The following is a 23,674-nucleotide window of genomic DNA, read 5'->3' on the forward strand; positions in this document are numbered from 1 at the left end:
CTAGAATTATTGTAAAGATGACTTTTCAGGCAAAGATAACATTTTAAACAATACAAAATGATTAATATTCTTATAGAAGAATCTCAAATTTAGCAGCGTTTTATAAGAATATGATGGATATGTTTAAATTACAGCTGCTTTTGACATGATTTAAATCTAGTTTACTCAAAAGAGCCTTGGTGGAGCAGTGGGCTAATGCCTCCTTAAGTAACACCAGCTGCCTGCAATTAGTGCAGGTTCGCATCCCACCAGGCTCAAGGTTGACTCAGCCTTCCATCCTTCCGAGGTAGGTAAAATGAGGACCCAGATTGTTGGGGGCAATTAAGCTGACTTTGTAATAATGCCGCTTGGGGTGTGTGTGAAAGCCCTAATAAGCAGGCATATACATAGAATGAAGGCTACTGCTAAGCTTGTAAGCCGCCCTGAGTCTTCGGAGAAGGGCGGGATATAAATGGAATAAATTAAAAAAAAACCCAAAGACCACATATTATTCAAAGCAGATATTTCCATTTTAAAGAAAGTCATTTATTGATCAGAATATTTTAAAATATGGACTATTTGTGACCAAGAAATACTGTTTATTTCTTTGAATGTGTTATCAATTGCAAATCTGCATATATCTTAATAAAAAGTAAAACACATGGAAAAAAATTCATCTTCCTGCACTTGAAAACTGAAGGCATGCCAAGCAGAGGGGAAAAAAATCAGGGAAGAGTACAGTACACAGTTCTAATTCCAACAGGATAAATTAAAGAATAATAAGGTAATGGTGTTTCTATTATATGCTGATTGACTGTCTTAGCACTGTTAATACTAAATCAGAAAGAAAGACAAAGAAAGTCAAAGACGAGCAGGAAAAAAGTCGAAGAAAGCAACAAAATACTGTAGAACCACACAACCTCTAAAATCCAAGCAAGATTTAAGAGCAATAGAAGACATCTCTGAAAAATATCCCAGTATTGAAACTAATCTACACTTCCAAATGCAAGATGAATTGCTATTGGTTTCCAATGTATTATAAAAACAAAATTATCATGATGCGCTTATCGTGAACAATAATGGTATCTGCTCAGGGTATTCAGTTACAAATCAAAGCTAGAAAACTATTTGCTGCTACAATAAGCGAGAATCATTATAACAATGATAAAGTTACCAGACAAATAGAAAAACAGGTTCAATCAATGCTGGCTTTAGAAAGTGCTTTTTGTTTTAATTTTATGGCACACTTTTTGCAGATGGGAGCAGATGGCATGAAATAAAAAAACAACATTTTTTCTAAAAATACAACAGACTTCCCTGATGTTTGGAAGCAGTAATTTAGCCAGCTGTAAGAGTCAGATTTTATTTTTGCATTTCTAGTGCCATGAACTTTCAGAAATGTTGAATACAGAAGTAGATTCTGCAGCACAGCTCACAGCATATAGGTGGTCTTTGACTTACGATGGTTAATTGGGACTGGAATTTCTGTCTTTAAGAGATGCAATTATAAAGTACAATGCTAAGTGACCACATCACTTAGCAACAGCAATCCTGGCAGTCTTCACTGCAATTGTTAATTGCATCCCACTGGTGAATAAGCAAGGACCCACTTACATCCAAGCCATTCCTGGCTTGATCCTTCCCTGTCCTGAGCCCCAGTAAGTTACGGGAGCCTCCTCTTCAGCATTCCCACCTTCCTATCTCCTTTCCATCTCTGCCTTTGGCCACTCTGCACAGCAGTACTCCTTGGCGGCAGCAGCAACAGTGGGGCTGAAATAAGAGGCCCAAGGCCTTCAGCAGCCTTAGCCAGCCATCACTGCCCCCTGGAACCCTTCTTCAACCTCAGCAACGCAGAGCCTTACCCTGCAGCCAACTACAGCCACAGCACAAAGTCCCAGTCATCACCACTGCCCTACACTCTGCAAGTGCTACCACACCCAGCTGATCTTTACCATCTTCTTCCCGCTGATGAGGCATGCCCAACCTGGCTGTAGGTGAGGCAGCTGCTGACTATGCCAGACCTTCTTCCTGAGGCCACTCGTCTCATTTTCTAAATCTCACAATGCTTCAAAAGTATTCTGAGGTCTTCCAAAGCATTATAAGAACGCTGTGCATAATTTAGGCAACAGTGAGTCCTATCTGAGGAATGGCATAAGTAGACTTGGGTGTGGCTGGCTGGGCCTATTTTAGTTCCACCACTATCACCACCATCGCTGGTGCTGCCACCACCAAAGAGTCCATTGTACAAGGTGACCAAAAAGACAAATAACAGATCGGGGGATGGGAAAGTGAGAGGAGTTGAAGAACCTATGCAATCATAAGTACAGCCAAGTTGCCAAGCATCCAAATTTTAATCACATGACCAAACCAGTTATTTAGCACCATGAATGAATGTTTGTTAAATGAGGACTACCTCTGTGGAAAAAAAGTGGATTTCATTTATGCAAAACTTTTTTTCACTTTGTTTTCACAATACACCGTCCAGGTTTTTTTTTTCTTTTATATCATTCCATCTGAGTTTACAGCAGTGTTTGTTTCCTGAATCAGCAAACTTTTTAAGTAGTAAAGAATACAAGCATGTGACTGTCATACTTTGCTTCCACTAAAAAAACCATTAGCTTGATTTAGGCCCTATATTAACTAGGACATTCAATCAGCATTCAAGCATGCGCAGCAAGATCCAAATATTAATTCCTAGATTTTCCCCATTTGAGTATTATCCAATTAATTTTAAAATATAAAAAGCAGGATTTTACGCAGATAAATATAAACCAAGAATATTTTATAATACCAACAGAATAAAAACTTGACTGCACTGTGTACTGTACTCACCCCATTCCATTCTAAGCTCATACTCACTTCCTCTCCTCCATCAGGTCCACTCTCATACTTTACCACATCAATATTAAGGCTCTCACGGCTTTGCCTTCTCTCTATACTTTCTGGATCATTAAGTACTTCAGCAACTTTTTGTTTGTGAACATTGTCAAGTCCCTGTTACAACAAAGAAAGACAAAACAAACATTAGTGAGCAGCTTTTCGAATTGAATCATTCAGAGAGTCCGCCTAAAACTCACAATAAATGAAGAAAATCTTTTTATAGTTTCCAAGATTCTGTATTTACCCCCAGAATAGTACTAAATATCCTTTACTAAAATTTGCTTCCTTGATCTTGTTCAACTTGTTAGGGCTTGACACTGGAGCAGAGATTTGATTGTGTCTCTTTCGATCACACTGAATGCACAATGGATGGCTCACCCAGGAGTCCTCAGTCTCTGAGCAAGTCACTAAATAAGCATCATACTTCAACAGAGTCCACATGGGCTTACCTAGTCCCTGCAGAATATACATTAGAACAAGATTCATCCACATGTCCTACCTTCAACATATATGGCCAGTAACAGTGTTGCTGGACTCCAGGCCCTAACCCAACTGGGTCACAAACAGGTTGGGCTTGTGCTGAGGCATCATGTACTCAAAGAACAAGCAACAGTGTACAGAGCATGAAACTGGTGCTCAGGCTGGAGGCCCATTCTTCCCCAGCCAAAATCATCATGCCATGAATTGTCTGTCTGTTTTGCTGGTTAGGTGTGTGTGCACTCCATACAAGTTTTTGGTTTTCTTGTCAATGCTGGGATACAGGATACCTTTCTATATGCAGTAACTGTCTTTTTCAAAGATAGTTTGAAACCTCCATAATCAGCAAGACAAAAGGACAATAGCTGAATAAAGCTAACCATTATCAACATCGTTCAAATTTGTCTCCCAAATCTATGCAGATCACCTTGATATGCTGCCGTTTCTTTTAGGCTTTCTGGATGCATCTGAAAAGCAAGTTTTCTGGATAGCTCTTGCACGTTTTTTACTTTGGTGCTATCACTGATCATTTGTCCTTGTTTTCTATGCACTGCTACATTCTCTAGTGATCTTTGTTTATTGATTTGGAGACTGGTATTCATTTAAAAATGTAAAAAGGACTCCTTTATGGTCGGCCTGCTAAGCTCCTATGTATGCAAACTGTGCTCCTATGCGTCACTGATTAAACAGAGGTGCTTAGACAGATACTGAATGGTCATTTGTCAAAGATGCTAGCAGTGGATTCTTGTACTGGGCACAGACTTGGGGTCAATGACTTTTAAGAGCGCTTGGAATTGCTATTTCCTGATGTAGTCAGTGGTGCATTTTGCTGCAAAGATATCCTTGAACCTGTTGGTTTGGCCTCTTTATGGCAGCCTTTTTAGTATTTCATGCAATAAAGGAATACATATCATCCGTTGTTCCTAAATTTATATTAAACACTTTAAACATTTTGAAGAAACTTTTTGTGTAATAGTACTCGCCTGTTTACGGGACCTCATTGCTGCCTCTTCCAGTGTTTCAGCAGCCTCAAATTTGCCTTGACGTCTGTAAAGTGCTCCAAGGTTCTTTAAAGTAGTTGTAACTGTTGGACTGTTAATTAAAAATCAAAATTATTTTCTGACAGCAATCCACAACTACCTGTTATTGCAGCAATCCTGCTTAAGACTGCAGTGGAAGATTAAAAGCCAATGCTCATCTTAAGCCTAAATAATAAAGTAATGGGCATTTATTTCCTAACTGCATTGAATTTAAATACTCGTTTGCTATTTTCATGCAGAAATCAGCTTTAACATTATAAGTGATTTTGGAGAATATACTTGCAAAGGGCATAAACTGTTTTCATAGTTATTTTAATCCATTTTATAGCTACACTAGTTCTAAAGCAATAGCTTTAAAACATACAAATTGTATTATCAATTTTCATTTATCAACTTTGTTCAGTTTTTTAAAAAAAGAACTGCATAAAAATATGATATATAATACTCTGCATTGATTTATCACACTTTACAGCACGTGTGAACATTTTTATTCCAATAAAAGTAAAACCACCTCTTAATAACATTTTACAAGTTCAATGCCATATCAATATTAAAAATAGGAATTATTAGAAACAAAGAGCAATAGCAATAACACAAATATACGAAGTGCTACTCCCTTTGAAGCTCTTTCTCTCAAGGGCCAGTGGTTATGCTGCTTGTCCAGTATAACCACTTTAGGCCACAAAATGCTTTTAATCCCTATAGTAAATCCATTAGCTTCATCAATCAAACCCTTGGCAGAGCAACACTCTGTAGCTAGGTTCTGCAGAGGGCTTTGCAAAACAGTTTATTCAGGCAACTCAGGAATATTCTTGAGAATATTTAAGATTTTTCTCTACTGTTCTGGTGGATGGTTTTTTATGGTTTCTGGAAATACTGTAAATCCTCTGAACTGAAAATAGTTTGAGATAATTTTACAGAAAACATTACAGATGGAACAGCCTTTTTTGATCAAGAACACTGGAAACACTTCAAATGCTTCTGGTTTCAAGAATTAACTGCCCAAACCTGCAACCTCTTCCACTTTCCAAGAAGAGGCTGGCCTAGGGGGAACAAAATGTTGCACAGTTCTCTGGAACTACTCATTTTGGAATGAACAAGTTTGCACATTGTTAACAACAGGTTTCCTGAATAATTGTAACCTCTATAGTTTTAAAATAGCTATTAATCTGATAGGGCCCATTAAATTTCTAGTTTGGAAAATTGGCGGCTACTTTTGTGAGGCCACCATGCGGCCCAGGAAAAATCACTCTGTTTTGCTGCCTTAAGCGGTCTGCACAATACTGCAGAAACTTTCTGCACCTCTAGATGCAAAGCAAAGTAGTTTGTCCCTGGGCTCCATGGTAGCTTCATGGAAGCAGCTACCATTCTGATGTACCAGCAAAGAATTGGGGGGGCGGTGTTAAAAATGACAGCTGCTTCCAGGAGGCAGCCTCATCACCTAGGCAACCTCACCACCATGCATAGAGTTTCAAAAGGTAAGTGAGGAGGAGTATGTGGGGCCTGGTGAGGTAGGCATCCATGCTAAGACCTGTGGGGACCAGGGGGAGGGAAAGACCTGTGGAGACTGGGGGGAGAGGGGGGGAGGAAAAGGCCAGTGGAGACCTAAGGGCTGGAAAGCAGAGCATGGGGGGTCTTGGGAGGTGGGGGAGACATGGGCCTGGGCCTGTGCTAGGCCTCCAAAGGCCTCCCCCACACCTGAAGCACCCTGTGCTTCACTTAACATTCCACACATTCATTTAACAGCTGCTTCAAGGAAAATCAGGGAGGTGGGGGAGTCGTTAAGCGAGGCTGTCTCGCTTAATAGCCATCACTACTTGCAACCATAATGGGCAAGCTTCATTACAGTGGTATCTTGAGGACTACCTGTAGCTTTGGTAAAATGATCATTTTCTTATACATCCCTCCAACGTTTTGAAGAATGTTGAATGTTTAGAAATAAGACATAGGCCTATCTAGCAGGGGTAAAATACGTTTAGTCCACTGATATCACACCACAAGCATCAAGTGCAATAGACAAGCAGGAGATTGTGAAAGTTAGTGTTCTTGTCACTGATCCCGAAGAATTAAACAGAAAAACAGTTTGCAAACTAGAAAGTTCATATCTCCTCTTTTAAATGAAAAAAAATATCACATTAGAAAGCAGAGACTCTGATACTATGACACAATTTAAAAAAAATGATATAGGCTTTTTTACCCACTATGATTTCTTTTCATTTCAGAATTCATAGCACTGGCCACAGCCAAATGCTAGAAATGTTTTGGGGAAAATACACCTACCTGTCAACTTTGCAAGCTTTGTACCAGCCTCCGTATTCACCAAATGTAGTGCCATCTTTTTGTTTTCCCTAAAGTGAGAATAATATATTAAGGAGCAGAAAAGTGGAGTATAAATTAACAACGTATTTGCTTATAAATACATTTCTGTTCTTTAATTCCTTACTTTGCATTCTTCTCTCTCCTCAGCATGCATCCAGATCGGTTTGTTTTCATCTATGTAAAATATTGAATTGTGAAATAAAATTACCACACGTTCCAGAATAATGGTTAAGGAAGCATTTTATAAATATATAGAAAAATCTATCCTAGACTCTGCTAGTTTCTAAAACATCTTGGTCAATGTTAACTTGTAGCTCGTACTTCTATTATTGTAAAGATTCTAATTTTTTTAAAATAAGGTGAATGCCATAGAAAGTTATCTCATCCCACTGTGTCAAAATGCATCTAGCTTACTAGAAGCTGTGGAAAAAATTGTTCTATTTAAAGTAGCTCTGATCTCAACCAGCCTTCAAATAGCAGGCTGAGAGAACACTGCTGTCTGCTAAAGCATATGAAGTTTTTCATTTATCACAGTATTTCTGACAACTTACACATCCTTGTTGACATAACCGATTTAGTGCAATGAAGCCACTACACTATAATTACTATATACAATCTGTATTTTTTGTGTAAAACAACACTCAGCTGACTTATTTTTATTAGTACTATATTTTACGACACTGTGAAGAATTCTATTACTTATGAAAAGAGGCCTAAAAGCAGACAGATAATTGTAACCAATGTCATTTGAATGTTTTGCTTTAAAAAATGATTCTTCCATCCCTTATTCATTATGCACTGAAACAACCCGTGACCTCCTGAGTCATCATGTTAGAGCTATTTCCTTACTAGACTCCTCAATGCATTCAACAATGGCAGAGCTTCTAACGTACTAGAAATGTTGTTAAAGCTTCAGGAAGATATTCAGAAATGTACCTGTCTCAAAAGTAGCCCATGTTGAACATATTATGTTTTATAATACAAATAAAATAAGACATAAAATGTTTTGTAAAATTAGCCAAATTTCAGTTCAACAAGAGTCATGGCTCCTGGATTTTGAATGCATTCTGTAAGTAAGCCTATTTGAAATATCCTGGTTGAAAAATTTTTGCTCTATGGGGCACTGTTATGTCCAGTTAATGGTTGCAGACAAGGGAGTTTTAGTAATATATTGGGGGGGGGGGAGAGAGAAATCTGCTCAATTTAAAGTGGGGGTTGGGTATGCCTCCAAGTACAATTTAAAATATGTATCACTTGAAAAAATAACTGTGCCCAGATCTGCAGAACTAACATAGAAATAAACACTTTTAATATGTCTAAATTTTGTGTTATTTTTAAATATGTAACATGCCATACACCATATCATTTGGAAAAAAAATCTCCACGTCTAACATTTTTTTCATAATATAAACATTTACCATCCACAGAGCCAAATTCTCTTTCATGGGCACGAGTAAGAATCTCTTTGTACAAAGTTTCTGCTTGCTTAAATTTCCCTTGTTTCAAATAGCAGGATGCCTGAAGAGAGAAACCATTACTTTAGCATATTTTAAATTTAAATATCAGTATTATCACTTGTGTAAGCATTTGTAGGACGAACCAGCAGCTAAGACACAGTGTTTTGAAATCAGTTTAAGATATTCAGCAAGGGAGAACCACAATGAGTTGCTTCTCTGCTTTTTATTCTCCTATACAAACATACCAAATTATTCTTTGTTTTTGCTACATTTGGATCATCTGGCCCCAGTTTTGTTTGGTAGATCTCAAGTGCTCGCTGATAATAGTATTCTACTTCTTCATATTTTCCCTGGTTCTGACATAGTAATGCCAGATTATTTAACTGTTTGGCAACATCTGGATGGTCTTTTCCCAGCACCTAGAAATAAAGAGGAATTTCACATTAATACTTTTCTTTCTCAGATACGATTACTACAGTATCCAATTGATTGAGGTATGGAGATAATCTTTATACTCTTTCGTCAGCGGACCTACATGTTTTAATTTTTTATCAGTTAATGGCTGATTGAATTACTGCTATCACATTTACTTCTCTAATTTTTCTTATGTTTCTTATATTCTTATAATGAATTTAGTACAATGAATTTTATTTTTAATATTATAAATAAGTCATATAAAAATATTGCAAACTATCTTTCTCTGAAATTAACCACTTAATTATATCCCAAGTCCAAAATTTGTCAATCAACATTACCAGGATTTATTTACATGCAATGCAGTTGTTAACGATTTATGATTTTCTTGTTAAAATGCTTTAAAGTTTTCAAGTATAACTTTACAGAATTGCTTACAGTTAAACAAGTGTGGACAGCTCTAATAACCAGTGTCTTTACTTGGAAGTTTTGTATAATTACATGGGAAAGACCTTTGGAGATGGGGTGAAGAAAAGCTGCATGGGAATAATTAAATAAGAGAAGGCATAGCTGTCAGCTGGATAGTGGGCGGAGCAAGAGGCTCATAAGGCCCCTCCCTAGTTTCTTGGTTTGTAAAGGAAACAGCAGATTTTTACTTTCAGATTTGCAAGATTCTAATAATGTAGCTTTACAATAAAGTAGAATTATAGTCATGTCTCCTGTCTGATCTACCTGGTAAGGTTGGCATTTTGGATGAGAAAAGAAAGTATCATAAATGATTCTTCCATTGATTCTATTTACAAAAACATATTGGAAGGCCAAAGCAAATTTTCTAGCACAATTATGGGTTGTTTGGGGAATACTATCTTTCTTAGAACACAAGAGTTATTTAAGAGTTAATAACTACAGGTGGTCCTTGACCTATGACCACAATTGAAACAGTTGTTAAATGAATTTTGCCCAATTTTATGACCTTTCTTGCCACAGTTGTTAAGTGAATCACTGCAGTTGTTAAGGTAGTGACACAGTTGTTAAGTGGATATGGCTTCCCCATTGACTTTGCTTGCCAGAAGGTTACAAAAGGTAATCACATGATCCCAGGCTACTGCAACCATCATAAATATGAGTCAGTTGCCAAGCGTCTGAATTTTGATCACATGACAATGCCATCAAATGGGAATGCTGCAACAGTTGAAAATAGTCATAAGTCACTTTTTTCAGTGTCATTGTAACTTTGAACAGTCACTAAATGAACTGTTTTAAGGACTACCTGTAGTCTCTGAAGGGTTTAATCTAGAGTATTTTCAGTAAACAAAGGACTGGGCAATTATTTTGTTGTGATATGCCAATCATATTAATTTAAATCTAACATGCGCACATTTAAAGTATTGAAAATCCCTGGTTATATAATTTCACATTATTTCTTCAGACTTTCTTCTCATTTATTTATACCTCTCCAACTTCATTAATTTCTTTACTCCATCATGTTGATAGAAAAAGCCCTGTAGGAAATTATCTTTGTCCCCTATTGCTCAACTTCCCAGTGTCCATCATGTCATTCTTACTGCTTTCTTCAGAATCCCCTTTTGCTCTCATGCTCTCAGATTTTAGCTAGCAAAGTGGAAAAACTTCCCAATCTTTTTCTTTTTAAATTAGAAATTCTGTGATTAAGGAAGTTTCCCTTAGAATGAAAAAAATATTCATGTAACAACTATTTTTTAAAAATGTTTTAGCTCTCCCCCCCCCCCCGGCCGCATGTGCTAATGCTTTCACTGGGGTGTTTTGGTATGCAGATTATCTTATAAAACTACTTGCAAAAAGGTTTATACAATCTTCCTTGTTAACAACCATTCCTGTCCTATTACAAATATTTTACTGCTCTGTAATAACAAACTGCCATATATCTGTATTGCACCAAATATTTATAACAAAAAAAAAGTCCTAACTGCATACATAGTTTTCTTCTCTAGTCTGCATGCATATAAGTAGTCCTCAATGTACCACTGGTTGCTTAGCAACTTTTAAATTCTGACAGACCTCTCCAGGATACCTACAACTCAGTTCTGAAGTTCCAACAGCCACCCCACCACCCACCCCCCATTACATAATTTGGGAACTGGCCTACATGGCAGTTTGCAGGATCCTGCAGTCACATAACCATAGTTTATGATATTTTTGCCCAAAATTGGTATTTACTTCTGGTTTTCGACAAAACCGGACATAGGAAATATTTGGTTCATTTAACAACCACAGTGTTTACGTAACTAGCATTACAAAAAAGATTGCAAAATCTGATCAGTCATGTGGATGACCCACTTTATGACTGTCATAACTTACAAACATAATGGACAGCTCCATTTCAGTCGTAAGTTAAGGACTACCTGTACTGCCAATATTATAATTGTAAGATAGCTTCAACAAAAATAACTGAGGGCAATATTTTAAATGTAATGGTATTCTGGTTTATATTAATATTTGTTTATTGGATTCTAAGCTAATTTTACTGGCTTCATTTGTAATTATTGGGTTATTTGGTAAAAGTATGTGGCAAGTTATTATTATTACAATTTTAGGAATTATTTTTCTACACCACCCAAAGCTAGATAAATGTTACCTTTTCTCTGATTTCCAAAGCCCTCTTGCATAAAGGTTCAGCTTCCTTGTATTTTCCTCTTTTCCCATAAAGTACAGCAAGATTATTTAAAGTTGCTGCAACCTGCAAGAAAAACCAAACACTACTAGATCAACTACTACACCTGCTGAAATGATTAAGTTAAATAGCTCACATACTTATATTTTAGTATACTTCAAGAAATACAATTATAGACAATATCAGTTTCAGCAGAGGAATATACTGTACACTTGATGCATGTATCAAGAAAGTAAATAAATAAAGCTAAAAAGATTTGTATTCAGTTATTACAAATTCAAAACAATTGAAGGTTCTCTAACTTCAATTATGTTTAACAATAAACTTTAAAACCTTCCTCTCAAGTTTAACATTAAAATGAATATACAGACCGCGGGATGATCTTTGCCTAAGGTCTTTTCACGAATGGCCAGGGCATCATTCAGTAAATTTGCTGCATCTTTGTATTTATTCTGGTCCCTAAATTGGGAAGAAATCATTTAACATACACTAGTTATAAATGCTTTATATAAACATTATGTAAATATTCAACACTTCACTTCATCATATTTCATGTAGCTGTTAGTGAAGCTAACAATGAAGCTAAACCTTTATTTTGTGGAATCACCATAAGCATTTGTGAAGACAATACTAAAACAAAAGTGAATTTAGTTCCTGGGCTTTAACTACCAGACATACAGTAGCTGAAATAATACCATGTATTACTTAGCCATGTGGAAACCTACAAAAATAAGAGGATTTTTTTAAAAAAAATAACGTTAATATATCCTGGAATAATAGGATTGATAAGACTTGTATATATAAAATTCTAGCTTCCAGGTTGAATAGCTCAGTTAGTGATGGGGGAGGGGAGAAATCTTGCTAAGGAGTGGGAAGACTTCTTTTTTTCAGCTGTTTAGTTAACTGAACACATCTCAAGGGAGAACATGTCAGACTCTGTCACACCAGAGCGCAGGCAGCCCGAGCAGCCCTAGGCTAAATTACTTTAAAACAAGAAATTGGACATTCTAGCTTAGATGCCTGGAGAATGACACAAATAAGGATCACTATCTATCAACTAATGTTACTGGCTAACTATCAAAGAGATGAGCAGTCTGGGCATAGAAAAAGATGAGACAGCAAAAATATAGCTCATCTTTTTCTGGGTTTGACAAGACAATATGTTAATTATAGCAGAGTCTGTGTCTAATCCTATTCATTTTAATGAGGCTTAGTCCCAAATAGGTTAACACTGTATAAGATTACAGTGTTTAATGACATTGTAGGTAGCTATTCTGTCTACATATGGGAACATAGTGACAGGCCTCTGGGTTCAGATCTCCGCCACATAGATCTGGAAATATTGTGACATTATAAAATAAAATCCTGTGAATAAAATTTCCATCCTGAATTGATTACTTGGTTATCAACCTAATTATACTTTGGCTTTCTTAAAGCTCTGGAAAAGGAAATAGAAGGTTAATGGAATGGGTCTATAAATGGGTCTATAAATCTAGTTTTATTGAGATAACCTACAGAATCATTTACTCCAAGCAGAATTTGCCAGTCCTGTTGAATCAGTCCACAACCAGACACTCCAAATCCCCTTTCCTTGGGACCTTGGGGAGAAAACATATATACTCCAAGCAGAATTTATATACTCCAAGCAGAATTTGCCAGTCCTGTTGAATCAGTCCACAACCAGACACTCCAAATCCCCTTTCCTTGGGACCTTGGGGAGAAAACATGGTGGCCCTGTCTCTCTAGGCCAATTTACCCACACTTAAGATTTTGTAAGGGACGCGGTGGCTCAGTGGGTTAGGACGCTGAGCTTGTCGATCAGAAGGTCGGCAGTTTGGCGGGTCGAATCCCGAGTGCCGCGTAACAGAGTGAGCGCCTGTTACTCGTCCCAGCTTCTGCCAACCTAGCAGTTCGAAAGCACGTAAAAATGCAAGTAGAAAAATAGGGACCACTACGGTGGGAAGGTAACAGCGTTCCGTGCGCCTTTGGCGTCTAGTCATGCCAGCCACATGACCACGGAGACGTCCTCGGACAAGCGCTGGCTCTTCGGCTTTGAAACGGAGATGAGCACCGGCCCCTAGAGTCGGAAACGACTAGCACGCATGTGCAGGGGAACCTTTACCTTTACCTTTACCTTAAGATTTTGTAAAACTATAAAAACCTGGCCTTTCCTGTTAGCCTCTGGGCTTGGGGTGTTGGCTAAATGGGGATGTTTTTAACTGTCTTATAAATAAAACATTGCACTGTAGCATTCTAAACATGCAATATTTTTAAAACTATTTACTAACCTGTATACTAATGCAAGTATGTTCAACATAGTGGCAACATCAGGGTGATCGTGTCCTGAAGTCTTTTCAAGGTCTTCAAGAGCTTGCTTACAAAGTGGAACTGCAACCTCATATCTACCTTGGGAAGCATACTGAATGACAAGATTATGAAGGGTCCTTAATCTTGCTGGAATCTCATAACCACCCTGTTGGGCAGCTGCTGCTGCACTGCTATGTGGCTGTTGAACTGGAAATAAAATAATCAGAATAAGCCCATTAAATTCTGAGGCAAGATTAGTTGCCAATCTCTTGGAAGCTCATAAAAATCTGACTGTTCCAGAAGGACTTTGGGTCTTGACAGCTATAAATTTCTCAGTGCAGGTACACTATATTCATTACAATTTTACCCATCATTTTATATTTTACTGTATGATATATTAATATTGTGGCAATAGCTGCAGCTGTTGATTTTGTATACCATTTAAAGTAGCCTTGACTATAACTACAGTATTTCATTATAAACCAATCAACCAACCACCTATAGTTGAATTGACCTTCATTAGTAGCATATACACTAATGTTTTACGTATAAAATATTATATTACAATTAAGAATATGACATGCTACTGTTTGAGAATACATCTTTTTGGACGCATTCTGTAAACAAAGTTAAAGTACTTTCATACTGCTTTTCTCTTCAAATTACCTGGTTTTTTAAAATATAGCTCAGCTCATGAAAAAGAAGAAAAGTTAGGGACCCATTCACTAGTAATTGTTAGACAACGCAACTGGGGGTGAATGGAGGGAACCAAAAGTTTTCTGCAATTTCAAATTTTGGGTGGAGGCTTACTAACACAAGATTCAGTTTCAGAAATGAAGGGCAGATTCAGGGTATAGCCTGGTAAGTCTAGTAATATTAGTTACAATTGTAACTTACTTCCTTGTCCTTGGTCATCTTCATCATTGGGGAATAAATCATCCAGTGGCTCTTTGGCAGAATCTGCGTCTTTGTCCTCCTAAAATGTATCCCAAATATTCAGAGTGTTAAAATTGCTGAATCCAAATTTTTTTTTTACTTTAGATTGTACGTTGTTTTAATTCTGTTGTTCTTTTTATTGTGAAAATGTAACCACCAAGAGTTGTTAGATTGTGGTAAGATAAAAATCAAATCAAATCAATAAAATGTATAGCATATATAGCATACTTAGATTAGAAGGTGCATTTGGGAAACTGGAAATTAACTGGTTTTAAATATATAACTGTACTTCCTTAATTTCTGGCCTGTCCCATATATCTGTCCTTTGGCTTCCAACTCGAACTCAAGTAAATACTGGACTCAAAAGAGGCTGCGTTATAAAAATATTACAAAATTACACAATATATAAGCAAGATTCACGTCATGCACAAAGATTATACAGTCTTTGTCCATACTTACAGATATTAAAGAAATTAAATCTGCCTTAAAAATTAAAAATATTTTCAGAGTAACATTCATTCACAGAAAGGAATTTAAAGAAAATCATGTAATTTATCTGAAGCTACTTACTGAAGGTGATATATCATCATCATATTTTTTTAACTGATTCATGAATTCAAGGTGCTTCTTTTCTTCTTCCAGCTGAGCCACAGACTGTTCACTTTTCTGTAATTTCTGCTGGGTATTAGCAAGTTCATCTCTTAGCCACTGGTTTTCTTGACACAGCCTACGAACCTGGGCACGTAATTTCTGCTTCTCTGATTCTACAGCATTTAAGTGATTTGACAAAGCCATCATCACCTAGAATGCACCAAAAATTGTTATTTGTTTGATTCAGAATTCTAGCAGTTAAACATTTTGTAAAACAATGAGGAAACACGTGTTGATTAGACAGACAGGCGATAAGATAGCTAGAGAGAGAGAGATAGACAATAGCCACCAACCAATAAATTAAAGAGCTGACTTCATTAAAAACAAAAGATGGAAAGCCATGACATAGGAAACAAAGCATAAATATTATCTAAGAAGAATAAAAATGCCTTAATGTCTAAAACATTTATAAAACATTTATTATTAATGTATTTATGACATTCACCAGAGGTCAGTGTATAGAGCAGTATATTAAAAATAGATCATTTATGATAAAAATGATACATTTAATAAAAAAATACTTTAAGAATAATATATTAAATTTCTATCTTTTGAAAAACAGACTACCATACGAAGTACACATGTCAAGACTCTAGAAACATGAGTTTGTGTATATGTAAGTATGCATAAGTATATTGATTATGCCATGTGGGAAACCTAGAACAAAATAAAATTGTAAATTAATAAAATCAGAAAGTAAAGTAGTTTCCTTCATAGGAATGTCAATTGATTTTTTTTAAAATTCTCCTATTGATGTTAGGGTTTAGCCTGACACCAAGGAACAAATAAGACTTTCCTAAAGGCAGATGAAAACAGAGGGTAAATTATTGTAAAAACTGCACTGAAAGGGTATGTGTGCTGAAGTCACAGATTTCTCCAAAGCACAGAGACATGTTATATATTGATTGTATACAATCATATTTATTGAATTACAATACCAACCTTCCACCTTGGTTTTGAATATCACTGATTAAATAAAGCTATTTTTATGCATTTTATTTACCTGAGCTTCACTTAGACCCAATTCTAGCATTTCCAAAGACTTTCGAATCATATTTGATTTTTCTTCCACCAGATTGGTCTCATCATCTTTCTTCAAACATTTTAGTGTCTCAAGTAAACTCTGTAAGATGGAATTGTGCTCATTCTTCAAGGCTTCTAGGCCTTGAATCACTTGTTTAGTCTTGGAAATAATCTCATCCTGAGTGAGCTTTTCCAATTTGTCTTCTTTTAGATACACCATTGTGGACATGTTGTCATACATTCTAGGAAAAAAATGTTTCAGAGATATTATTTAAATGCTATCTAAATACATTATTTCAATATGAAAGTTTTAGTTCATATACCCATAATGCAACTTATTTACTAATAATTATGCCCAACAGCATTTATTTTCTGGAAACCATCACAATGATATGTGGTGCTCATCTTCCCTTAAACTCAGAGCAGAGAGACTGTTGTTACATTATGTCATGTCCCTATGTAAGGAGCTTCACATGACTTTCACCCCTCTTGGGGATGAGAAAATTTCTCTGTTTTCATACAATGTACATTCTATGTGATGTTTGTGTTTGCTTATTCTGTGGAACTAAATGGTTTATGGCACTGTATATTAAAGGTAGACTGTAGATATCATTCTGATAATGTCTAGATATCACCTCCTACAACCACTGAGCACCAGGACCTGGATATCTCTTAAAGCTAATAAAATGTATACAATCCTAAAACTCGTGGGGAAAAAAATCACAAGTTCAATCTTCAATAGAGGATTACAGAAATGTTACAGAATAATATCTAGCTACCTATATTTCACAAGCCCCAAATAAGATGATCCAATCATGAAATACCTGTTTGTGGTAGTTGATATACAATATTCTCTGGAAAACTCACAAACATGAAAGCATAGTATCAAAAGACATTTTATGGTTCTATTAATTATATACTGAATATTGAATAGGATTCCAGTTGTAAGCAGAAGATAAATAAGCATATCAATATAAAGTGCTCAACAAATAATTCCATAGGCAGCAATGCAGCTCTGACATTTAAAACAGGTAATCCTTGACTTATGACAGAAATTTGCACCAGAAATTCCATTGCTAAGCAATGTGGTCACTTAGCAATGACAATCCTTACAGTTCTGGTTACTGTCATTAACTGAATTCCATAATCATTAGGCAAGGCAACTTCCTGCCACTTCCCACAACCAGTCAATTCCAACCTGGCAGGAAGTTAATAGCTGCGGCCACACGGGGGAAGAAAGAAGAAGGGATGTGGGAGAGAGTTAAGGAGGTTGCATGACAGGCACACACAGGTCAGAGAGTGTGAGAGGCATGAGCTGGAGAGGATGCATGAGGGAGAACTAGACTAGAGAACCTGCTTGAGTCAGGATTGTTGGAAGAGGATGCACAAGAGGTGTCAGGCAAGTCAGGGAAAGTGCATGAATGTGCATGAGAAGTGTGGCGGAGGGTCATGGAGGGTACATGAGAGGTGCAGGTTGGGGAGAATGTATGGAGGTGCACATATGGCCGAAACAAAGCAAATGCAGAGTGGCTGGGGAAGGGTGCACGGATGGAAAAGGCTTATTCAAGCACCTTGCAATTTTCCTTGCTTGGCTTCCCCACTGACTTTCTGAGGAAGCCAGAAAGGAAATTGCAAATGATCATGGGGCACTTGGCATCCAGCCATGTACTGTCTGAAATCTTTTCTTTTTTCTATCTTTCAATGGAAAAACACAGGGGGAAGAAAGGCATATCAGCAGCAACTATTGGACTTAGCTCTATTCATTACTTTTCTCAAGAGTTCGGTCATAGGGAAATGAGTGGCTGTCCTGTCTCTCAATCCTGTCATAGCCATGCTTTGTTGCTCCTATTTCTGGTCCAGTTTTTTCCTTGTCACATAGACTGGCTCACATCATACAGAATAAAAGAATTATAATTGCCATACTAATATGGTCTAAATTCCAGGTAACCGCATATATTTTCATGGAATGGTGACTTTAAAATCAGAATTTTAGATTATCATTTGATACTGCTAGCATAAACTTCCATAATCTCCGTAATTGGTACACACTATAAAACTATTAGTTATCAATTCAGTATCGAGAAATGTAATATAATCCATGTTCTCATAGTATTTACTTCCTCAGTAAGCAGCCCTGAAAAGATTTTGTCCTCTCAGGCTTTAAAGTTCTGGGTCTTAATTTATTTTAACTCTGTTGATCTTATTACAGTTTACTTGCTTTGCTCCTAAGTATCTATATTGTTGTTATAGTTGACTGTAAACAAGGAAATTTATTTTTATTTTTATTTTTATTCCATTTATATCCCGCCCTTCTCCGAAGACTCAGGGCGGCTTACAAGCTTAGCAGTAGCCTTAATTCTATGTATAATAAATAAATAAATTGGCTAAACAGCATATTCAAATATATGAAATAAATTAGTAAGCTAAACCCAACAATACTTCTTATCATGCCAAGTTACCAAACTTGGCAGGATAGGTGAAGCCTGCCATTCCCAAATCTGACCCAGTGAAAGTACAAGCAGATGAATAACTCCCCTCACTCCCAGAATCAATTATGTTTATATTTTAAAATATTGAAATTTTAAGATATCTATTTCTTCTTCAGTTTACCTTGACAAATCTTAAAAATATCTAAACCAAGTTTCCAAACTTTCATCATGCTCAAGCTAGCATATGTATAGTGACAGCCCAGATCACCAACAGTTCCATTTACTAAGCAGCAAAATATCCCTCAGTGCTCTATGATTTTGCTGCAATGCCCTACGGTACCACAGCATACTGCTTGGGAACCATGGACCTAAATGCAGCTTCTATGTTGGATCATTCTCCACATTTTTCAGGACAAGAACTTTTCTCATTACTTCCTTTCTTGTTTTCTATTTTTAACTACTGCCTTTTTTCATGTTCTACAGCAGCTATTAATAAATCAGATACCATCCAGATGATTTGGCCATACTGGTTGGGACGAAAAAGCTGATATACAAAGTACCTGGACTTTGCTTTAAAAATCTAATATTGAAAAACATGTTATTTATGCATCAAACGTGTATGCTGCCCATCTCATTGAAGTCATTTTTTAAAAAACTTATTTTACTTTAGAGTACCGGTAGATGAGAAATCAAATTTGCAAACACCAAATCATTTTTTTAATTCATTCTTTGTAAAAGCAACACATCTGTACACATCAATACATGAAAAAATACCTAGACACCAAATATCATTGGCACACAATTTATCATCCTCCTTGGTCTTATTCTGCAATAAGTTCTATATTCTTTTCTTTCCAGACAACTACTGTATAGGCAAATCTCATTTACCAACTGACTCATTCAGGGAGATTTCAATACTGAAAAAAATAATTTTACAACCAATGGCTGTGTTTATAACCTTATCAATATTCCTCAGTTACATTATCACCATTACAGTCAATATACATTGTCCTGTGACTGACCCACTGTCCCCCCCACACATACACTTGCAGAGTAGAGAGACTGGAGAGGAAGGGATTATAAGAGAATAAGCAGGGACCCAAAGGGGAATAGAACAGGCTGTTTGCCTAACACAATTGCTGCTGGCTCCACTGCATTCCTTCCAATGTGCATTCCTCCATTGTGTGCTTGTTTACTCTCTTATCACTTCTTCTCCAATGAATTAATTATAAACAATAATTCCTTACTGCTAATTATCCCATTACGGGAGAGAACACTCCGAAGAGAGGGGGTAAAGGGAAACTGAAGTAAAATCATTAGGGGCAAACAAATGTCAAAGATATTACATTGATTACAGTAGTCTTGTCAGTTATGGGCAGTTGCTGCAAGCTAGCTCTTGTGGCACCACAGAGAGCATTCCACAGGGCAGGGGAATGGGTAAAAAGAAAACAGTCCCATTATTTCCCACATAGCAATCACTTTGCTTAACAATAGACTGCTGGTTCCAACTGGGGTCAGTAAATAAGAACTAATGGTAGTAGATTTTTGCAAGATACAAAAAAGCAAATCACTATGCTAATTCATGTATTGATCACTATTTTTCAACAGTTACATCATAGGTGAAGTATTATACAGTTAGCTTTAATGTTTTAAACAGATTAACTTACTGAACTATCATACACTGAGAAATGTAGATATTTCATGCTTTTGAAATATCTATTTATGCTACATCATGCTTATGAGATATCAACAAATATCATGGTTCACACTAAGGCAGAAGTCTTAGGATGGAGTCCACAGTTGGCCTTTTGAGTTGTTCTAAAAATAAACAATAAAATAATTTACCTTAAAATTACACTTAAATTCACATGCAGCTCTGAAGCCCTCAGTTGTTCCAACTATAATTTATTTACAAACTCAATAGCTGATTTGATAAATATGTGGATAAAACCCAATTTTATAGTTTAGAGCAGTGGTAGGCAACCTTGGCTCTTTCATGACTCGTGGACTTCAACTCCCAGAATTCCTGAGCCACCAGGAATTCTGGGAGTTGAAGTCCATGAGTCATAAAAGAGCCAAGGTTGCCTACCCTTGGTTTAGAGTGATGTGTGCATCCAATTCATTCAAATACTTAAAAAGTCAGAGGAGCTAATCCCATTACTAAACTGAGTTCAAAGTCTTCATATAATTTACCTTGGAGTATGTAGCCTCTTTAAATTAAATTTCCCTTTAACTCACACTTTCTTGCATTGAATGTAATCCGTTTACTCTAAATGATGATCTCAGATACTGGCTGGTAAATGAAGATTAAACTAATTTCCCAGTTAGAATCTGATTCACTATCTGTGAATGAACTCATCATTTAAGAAATGGAGATAGTGAAGTAAGGAAGCAGGAGAGGCTTCTTTTAGTTTAACTGAGGATTATTATGCATGAAACAAACTTGTGCAAAAATCTTAAAGTAATCAAATATTCCCAATAGTCAAATTTGCAGTATTCCCATAAAAGTGAAAATGAAAATTCCTGCAGATTCCTTTCAGAATTAGATAGTTTTGATTATTTTCTGAAATCCCACTTCAGATTATTTTGGCAGTCTAGCATAGCTATTCTTGTGAAATCTCTCTTTCCTAAACATTCTTGATTGCTCAAATTGAAGACTTTGGGGCTGTTAACAAATGGGTTAACTGAAGTCTGAATACAGACATCACTTCCTACACAAAACTCACATAGAAATATACTTTTTATAGGACAATACATAGCTGAACAAATATGTACATTTTAAAAATTTTACAGAAACCTTCATCATGTCATGGAGACTAAATCTGAATTACAATAACACTATTCAAATTAGGCATAATTTAAGTAGCAGTGCGCAATGATTTTAGGCTGAAGCCACATTCAGACTTCAGTAATATGCTAAGAACTATGCCTAAAAGTAAAGAAAGGTACCAAAAAATTAGGATGTGGTAAAAGAGGAAAATGAGCACAATGAAAGAGAAAGTGAACAAGGATAAGTCTATAGACAACCAAACTTTTCCAAGAAGACTACTCTGAAAGCTTTATCACAAGGCTAACATCTTCTCATACAATCTTCCATTTCTATGGAAAAAATTATTTTTCACACTTATAGTCCATCACAATAAAAAAACCTATTAGCAGTTTACATAAAACCAAATAAAACATATATGGTGCAAGCTTCCATAAAAACCCCAAAAACACCCATTATAAAAACACAAATAATAAAATAAATGTGAAAGATGGCGTGGTAAAATCGGACAAAGGTTCTTGGAAACAACTCCAATTTTAGAAGCTTCTAAATAACTCCATTTTTAGGAGGAGAGCGCTAATCTGATCTCCACTCTGAGAGGATAGGGTTGGCATTGCTACTGAAAAGTAATGCCTCATTTCACCTCCCCAAGTCTCCTAAAAATGTGAGATCAATAATTTATCCCTGTTGTATCTGATGAAATTATTCAAAATCATATAGCTATACACTACCAAAAACAAATCTGTCAAGCAACAGACCTGTTACTTTCAAATACATGAAAGATGAAGTCTGTCATAATTATATAATGCAATTATATATGCAATTGGCAATATGCATGGAATTCTTTTTATGTATTTTATGCATTTAAATTATGTTAGGTATTTAATGCATTTAAAGAATTTCAGAAGCATTCATAGAAGATCTTCTCCATGCTGGCTTGTGGAACAACATCCCTGCAGAGATAAGATTGGTCCACACTTTGACACTATTTTGTAAGGCCCTGAAGACCTGGTTTTCCAATCAGCCTGGGGACCCCAGAGTAGGATGGAGCTCATCAAATGGCTTAACTGTTGTTGCCAGAGGGGCTAGGGATTATTGTTTGTTTTTTTATATTGTGTTTTTATCCTTGTAAACTGCATAGAGTGAGAGTGTGTTGGGCAGCCATATAAATTTTCTTAAATTCATATATCAGCCTTGTAAAGTCCTCAACTTAGAACAATGTGTTTAGTGACCATTCAAAGTTACGGCACTGAAAACTGACTTATCACCATTTTTCACACTTATGACCATTGCATATGATCAAAATTTGGATGCTTAGCAACTGACTTATATTTATGACAGTTGCATGTCCCAAGGTTATGTGATCATCTTTTGCAACCTTCTGACAAGCAAAGTCTATGGGGAAGCCAAATTCAGTTACTAACCGTGTTATTAACTTTAGCACAGTGATTCACTTAACAACTGTGGCAAGAAAGGTCATAAAATGGGGCAAAATTCAATTAACAAATGTCTCACTTAGTAATATGAATTTTGGTCTCAACTATGGTTGTAAGTCTAGGAATACCTGTATAGCTAGTATTAAATATTACAAATGGCATCCAAGGCTGAAAACAAGCTGTTTACAAAGTAGCTTGAAATGTCACAATCCTAATCTTTATGTTAGCTACAATTTTGTCTACTTATAATTTTTCCAGCTTTTAAATTAAAACAGCTTACTTATAACCTATAATAAAACAACCTTACAGTATTTTCCAAGAAAGACTAGAATGTTTATTACATAATTTGAAAATAGCTAAAGGGAAAAAAATTCTTCTAGTGAATCAGTGAATTTTTAAGGATGTTTTAAAAAAGCAGCTAAAACAAATTCTTATTTTCTATGATCAAACATCTATCTGCACATCAGTAATCAAACATGGAAAATAAACTGACGATTTTTCTAAAAGATTTCATTACTCAAACTCCTCTACATATTATCAAGCTTATAAATACTTCATCCTCTTAAGAATAATCTAAAGGAAAGATTTTACTTTATAGAGGTTCTAAAAATTGAAGATCTATTTCCCTTCCTCCTCCCATGAAGAAAGAAATTTAAACAGCTCAGATAGTTTTGTTTCCTATTGCCTTATGTGCTGAAGTACTCATTCTGATCGTTAAAATAATCCTGAAATATATAGAAACCATGTTGTCACAATGTATATACTGAGATTTAAAATTAAAATGTGGATATCAAAGCATGGCTTTGAAGCAGATCAAAAAAATGGAGTTAGAGGAGTAGCTGTGCTAATCCACATGTCCAAAGGGAATTCAGCCTACAATAAGAAGCCAGACGCTGCATTACAGGGTGC

At 36.1% G+C, this 23,674-nt stretch overlaps 1 protein-coding gene across 7 annotated transcripts in view; it reads right to left on the reverse strand.

The window, feature by feature from the left end:
• The window catches only part of KLC1 (kinesin light chain 1), a 45,088-nt gene that overhangs the window by 18,493 nt on the left and 2,921 nt on the right, over positions 1-23,674 (reverse strand). For 5 of the 7 annotated variants that reach the window (XR_014024557.1, XR_014024560.1, XR_014024561.1 and 2 more), the window contains 12 exons: positions 16,114-16,375; positions 15,030-15,260; positions 14,421-14,499; positions 13,505-13,730; positions 11,588-11,675; positions 11,181-11,282; positions 8,398-8,571; positions 8,114-8,213; positions 6,820-6,869; positions 6,657-6,724; positions 4,320-4,428; positions 2,812-2,973 (listed from right to left, as the gene is read on the reverse strand). Coding sequence is in view for 1 of the 7 variants with exons in the window: in XM_081313292.1 (XP_081169418.1) it covers positions 2,812-2,973; positions 4,320-4,428; positions 6,657-6,724; positions 6,820-6,869; positions 8,114-8,213; positions 8,398-8,571; positions 11,181-11,282; positions 11,588-11,675; positions 13,505-13,730; positions 14,421-14,499; positions 15,030-15,260; positions 16,114-16,375 (1,651 nt within the window). In the remaining 6 variants the exon portion in view is untranslated. Of the gene's footprint in view, positions 1-2,811; positions 2,974-4,319; positions 4,429-6,656; positions 6,725-6,819; positions 6,870-8,113; positions 8,214-8,397; positions 8,572-11,180; positions 11,283-11,587; positions 11,676-13,504; positions 13,731-14,420; positions 14,500-15,029; positions 15,261-16,113; positions 16,376-23,674 lie in introns of those variants that run through there. The other 2 variants (XR_014024558.1, XR_014024559.1) reach the window with 1 other exon arrangement.

This window comes from Vipera berus (assembly GCF_964194415.1).
Source record: "Vipera berus genome assembly, chromosome: 1".
NCBI lineage: Eukaryota > Metazoa > Chordata > Lepidosauria > Squamata > Viperidae > Vipera > Vipera berus.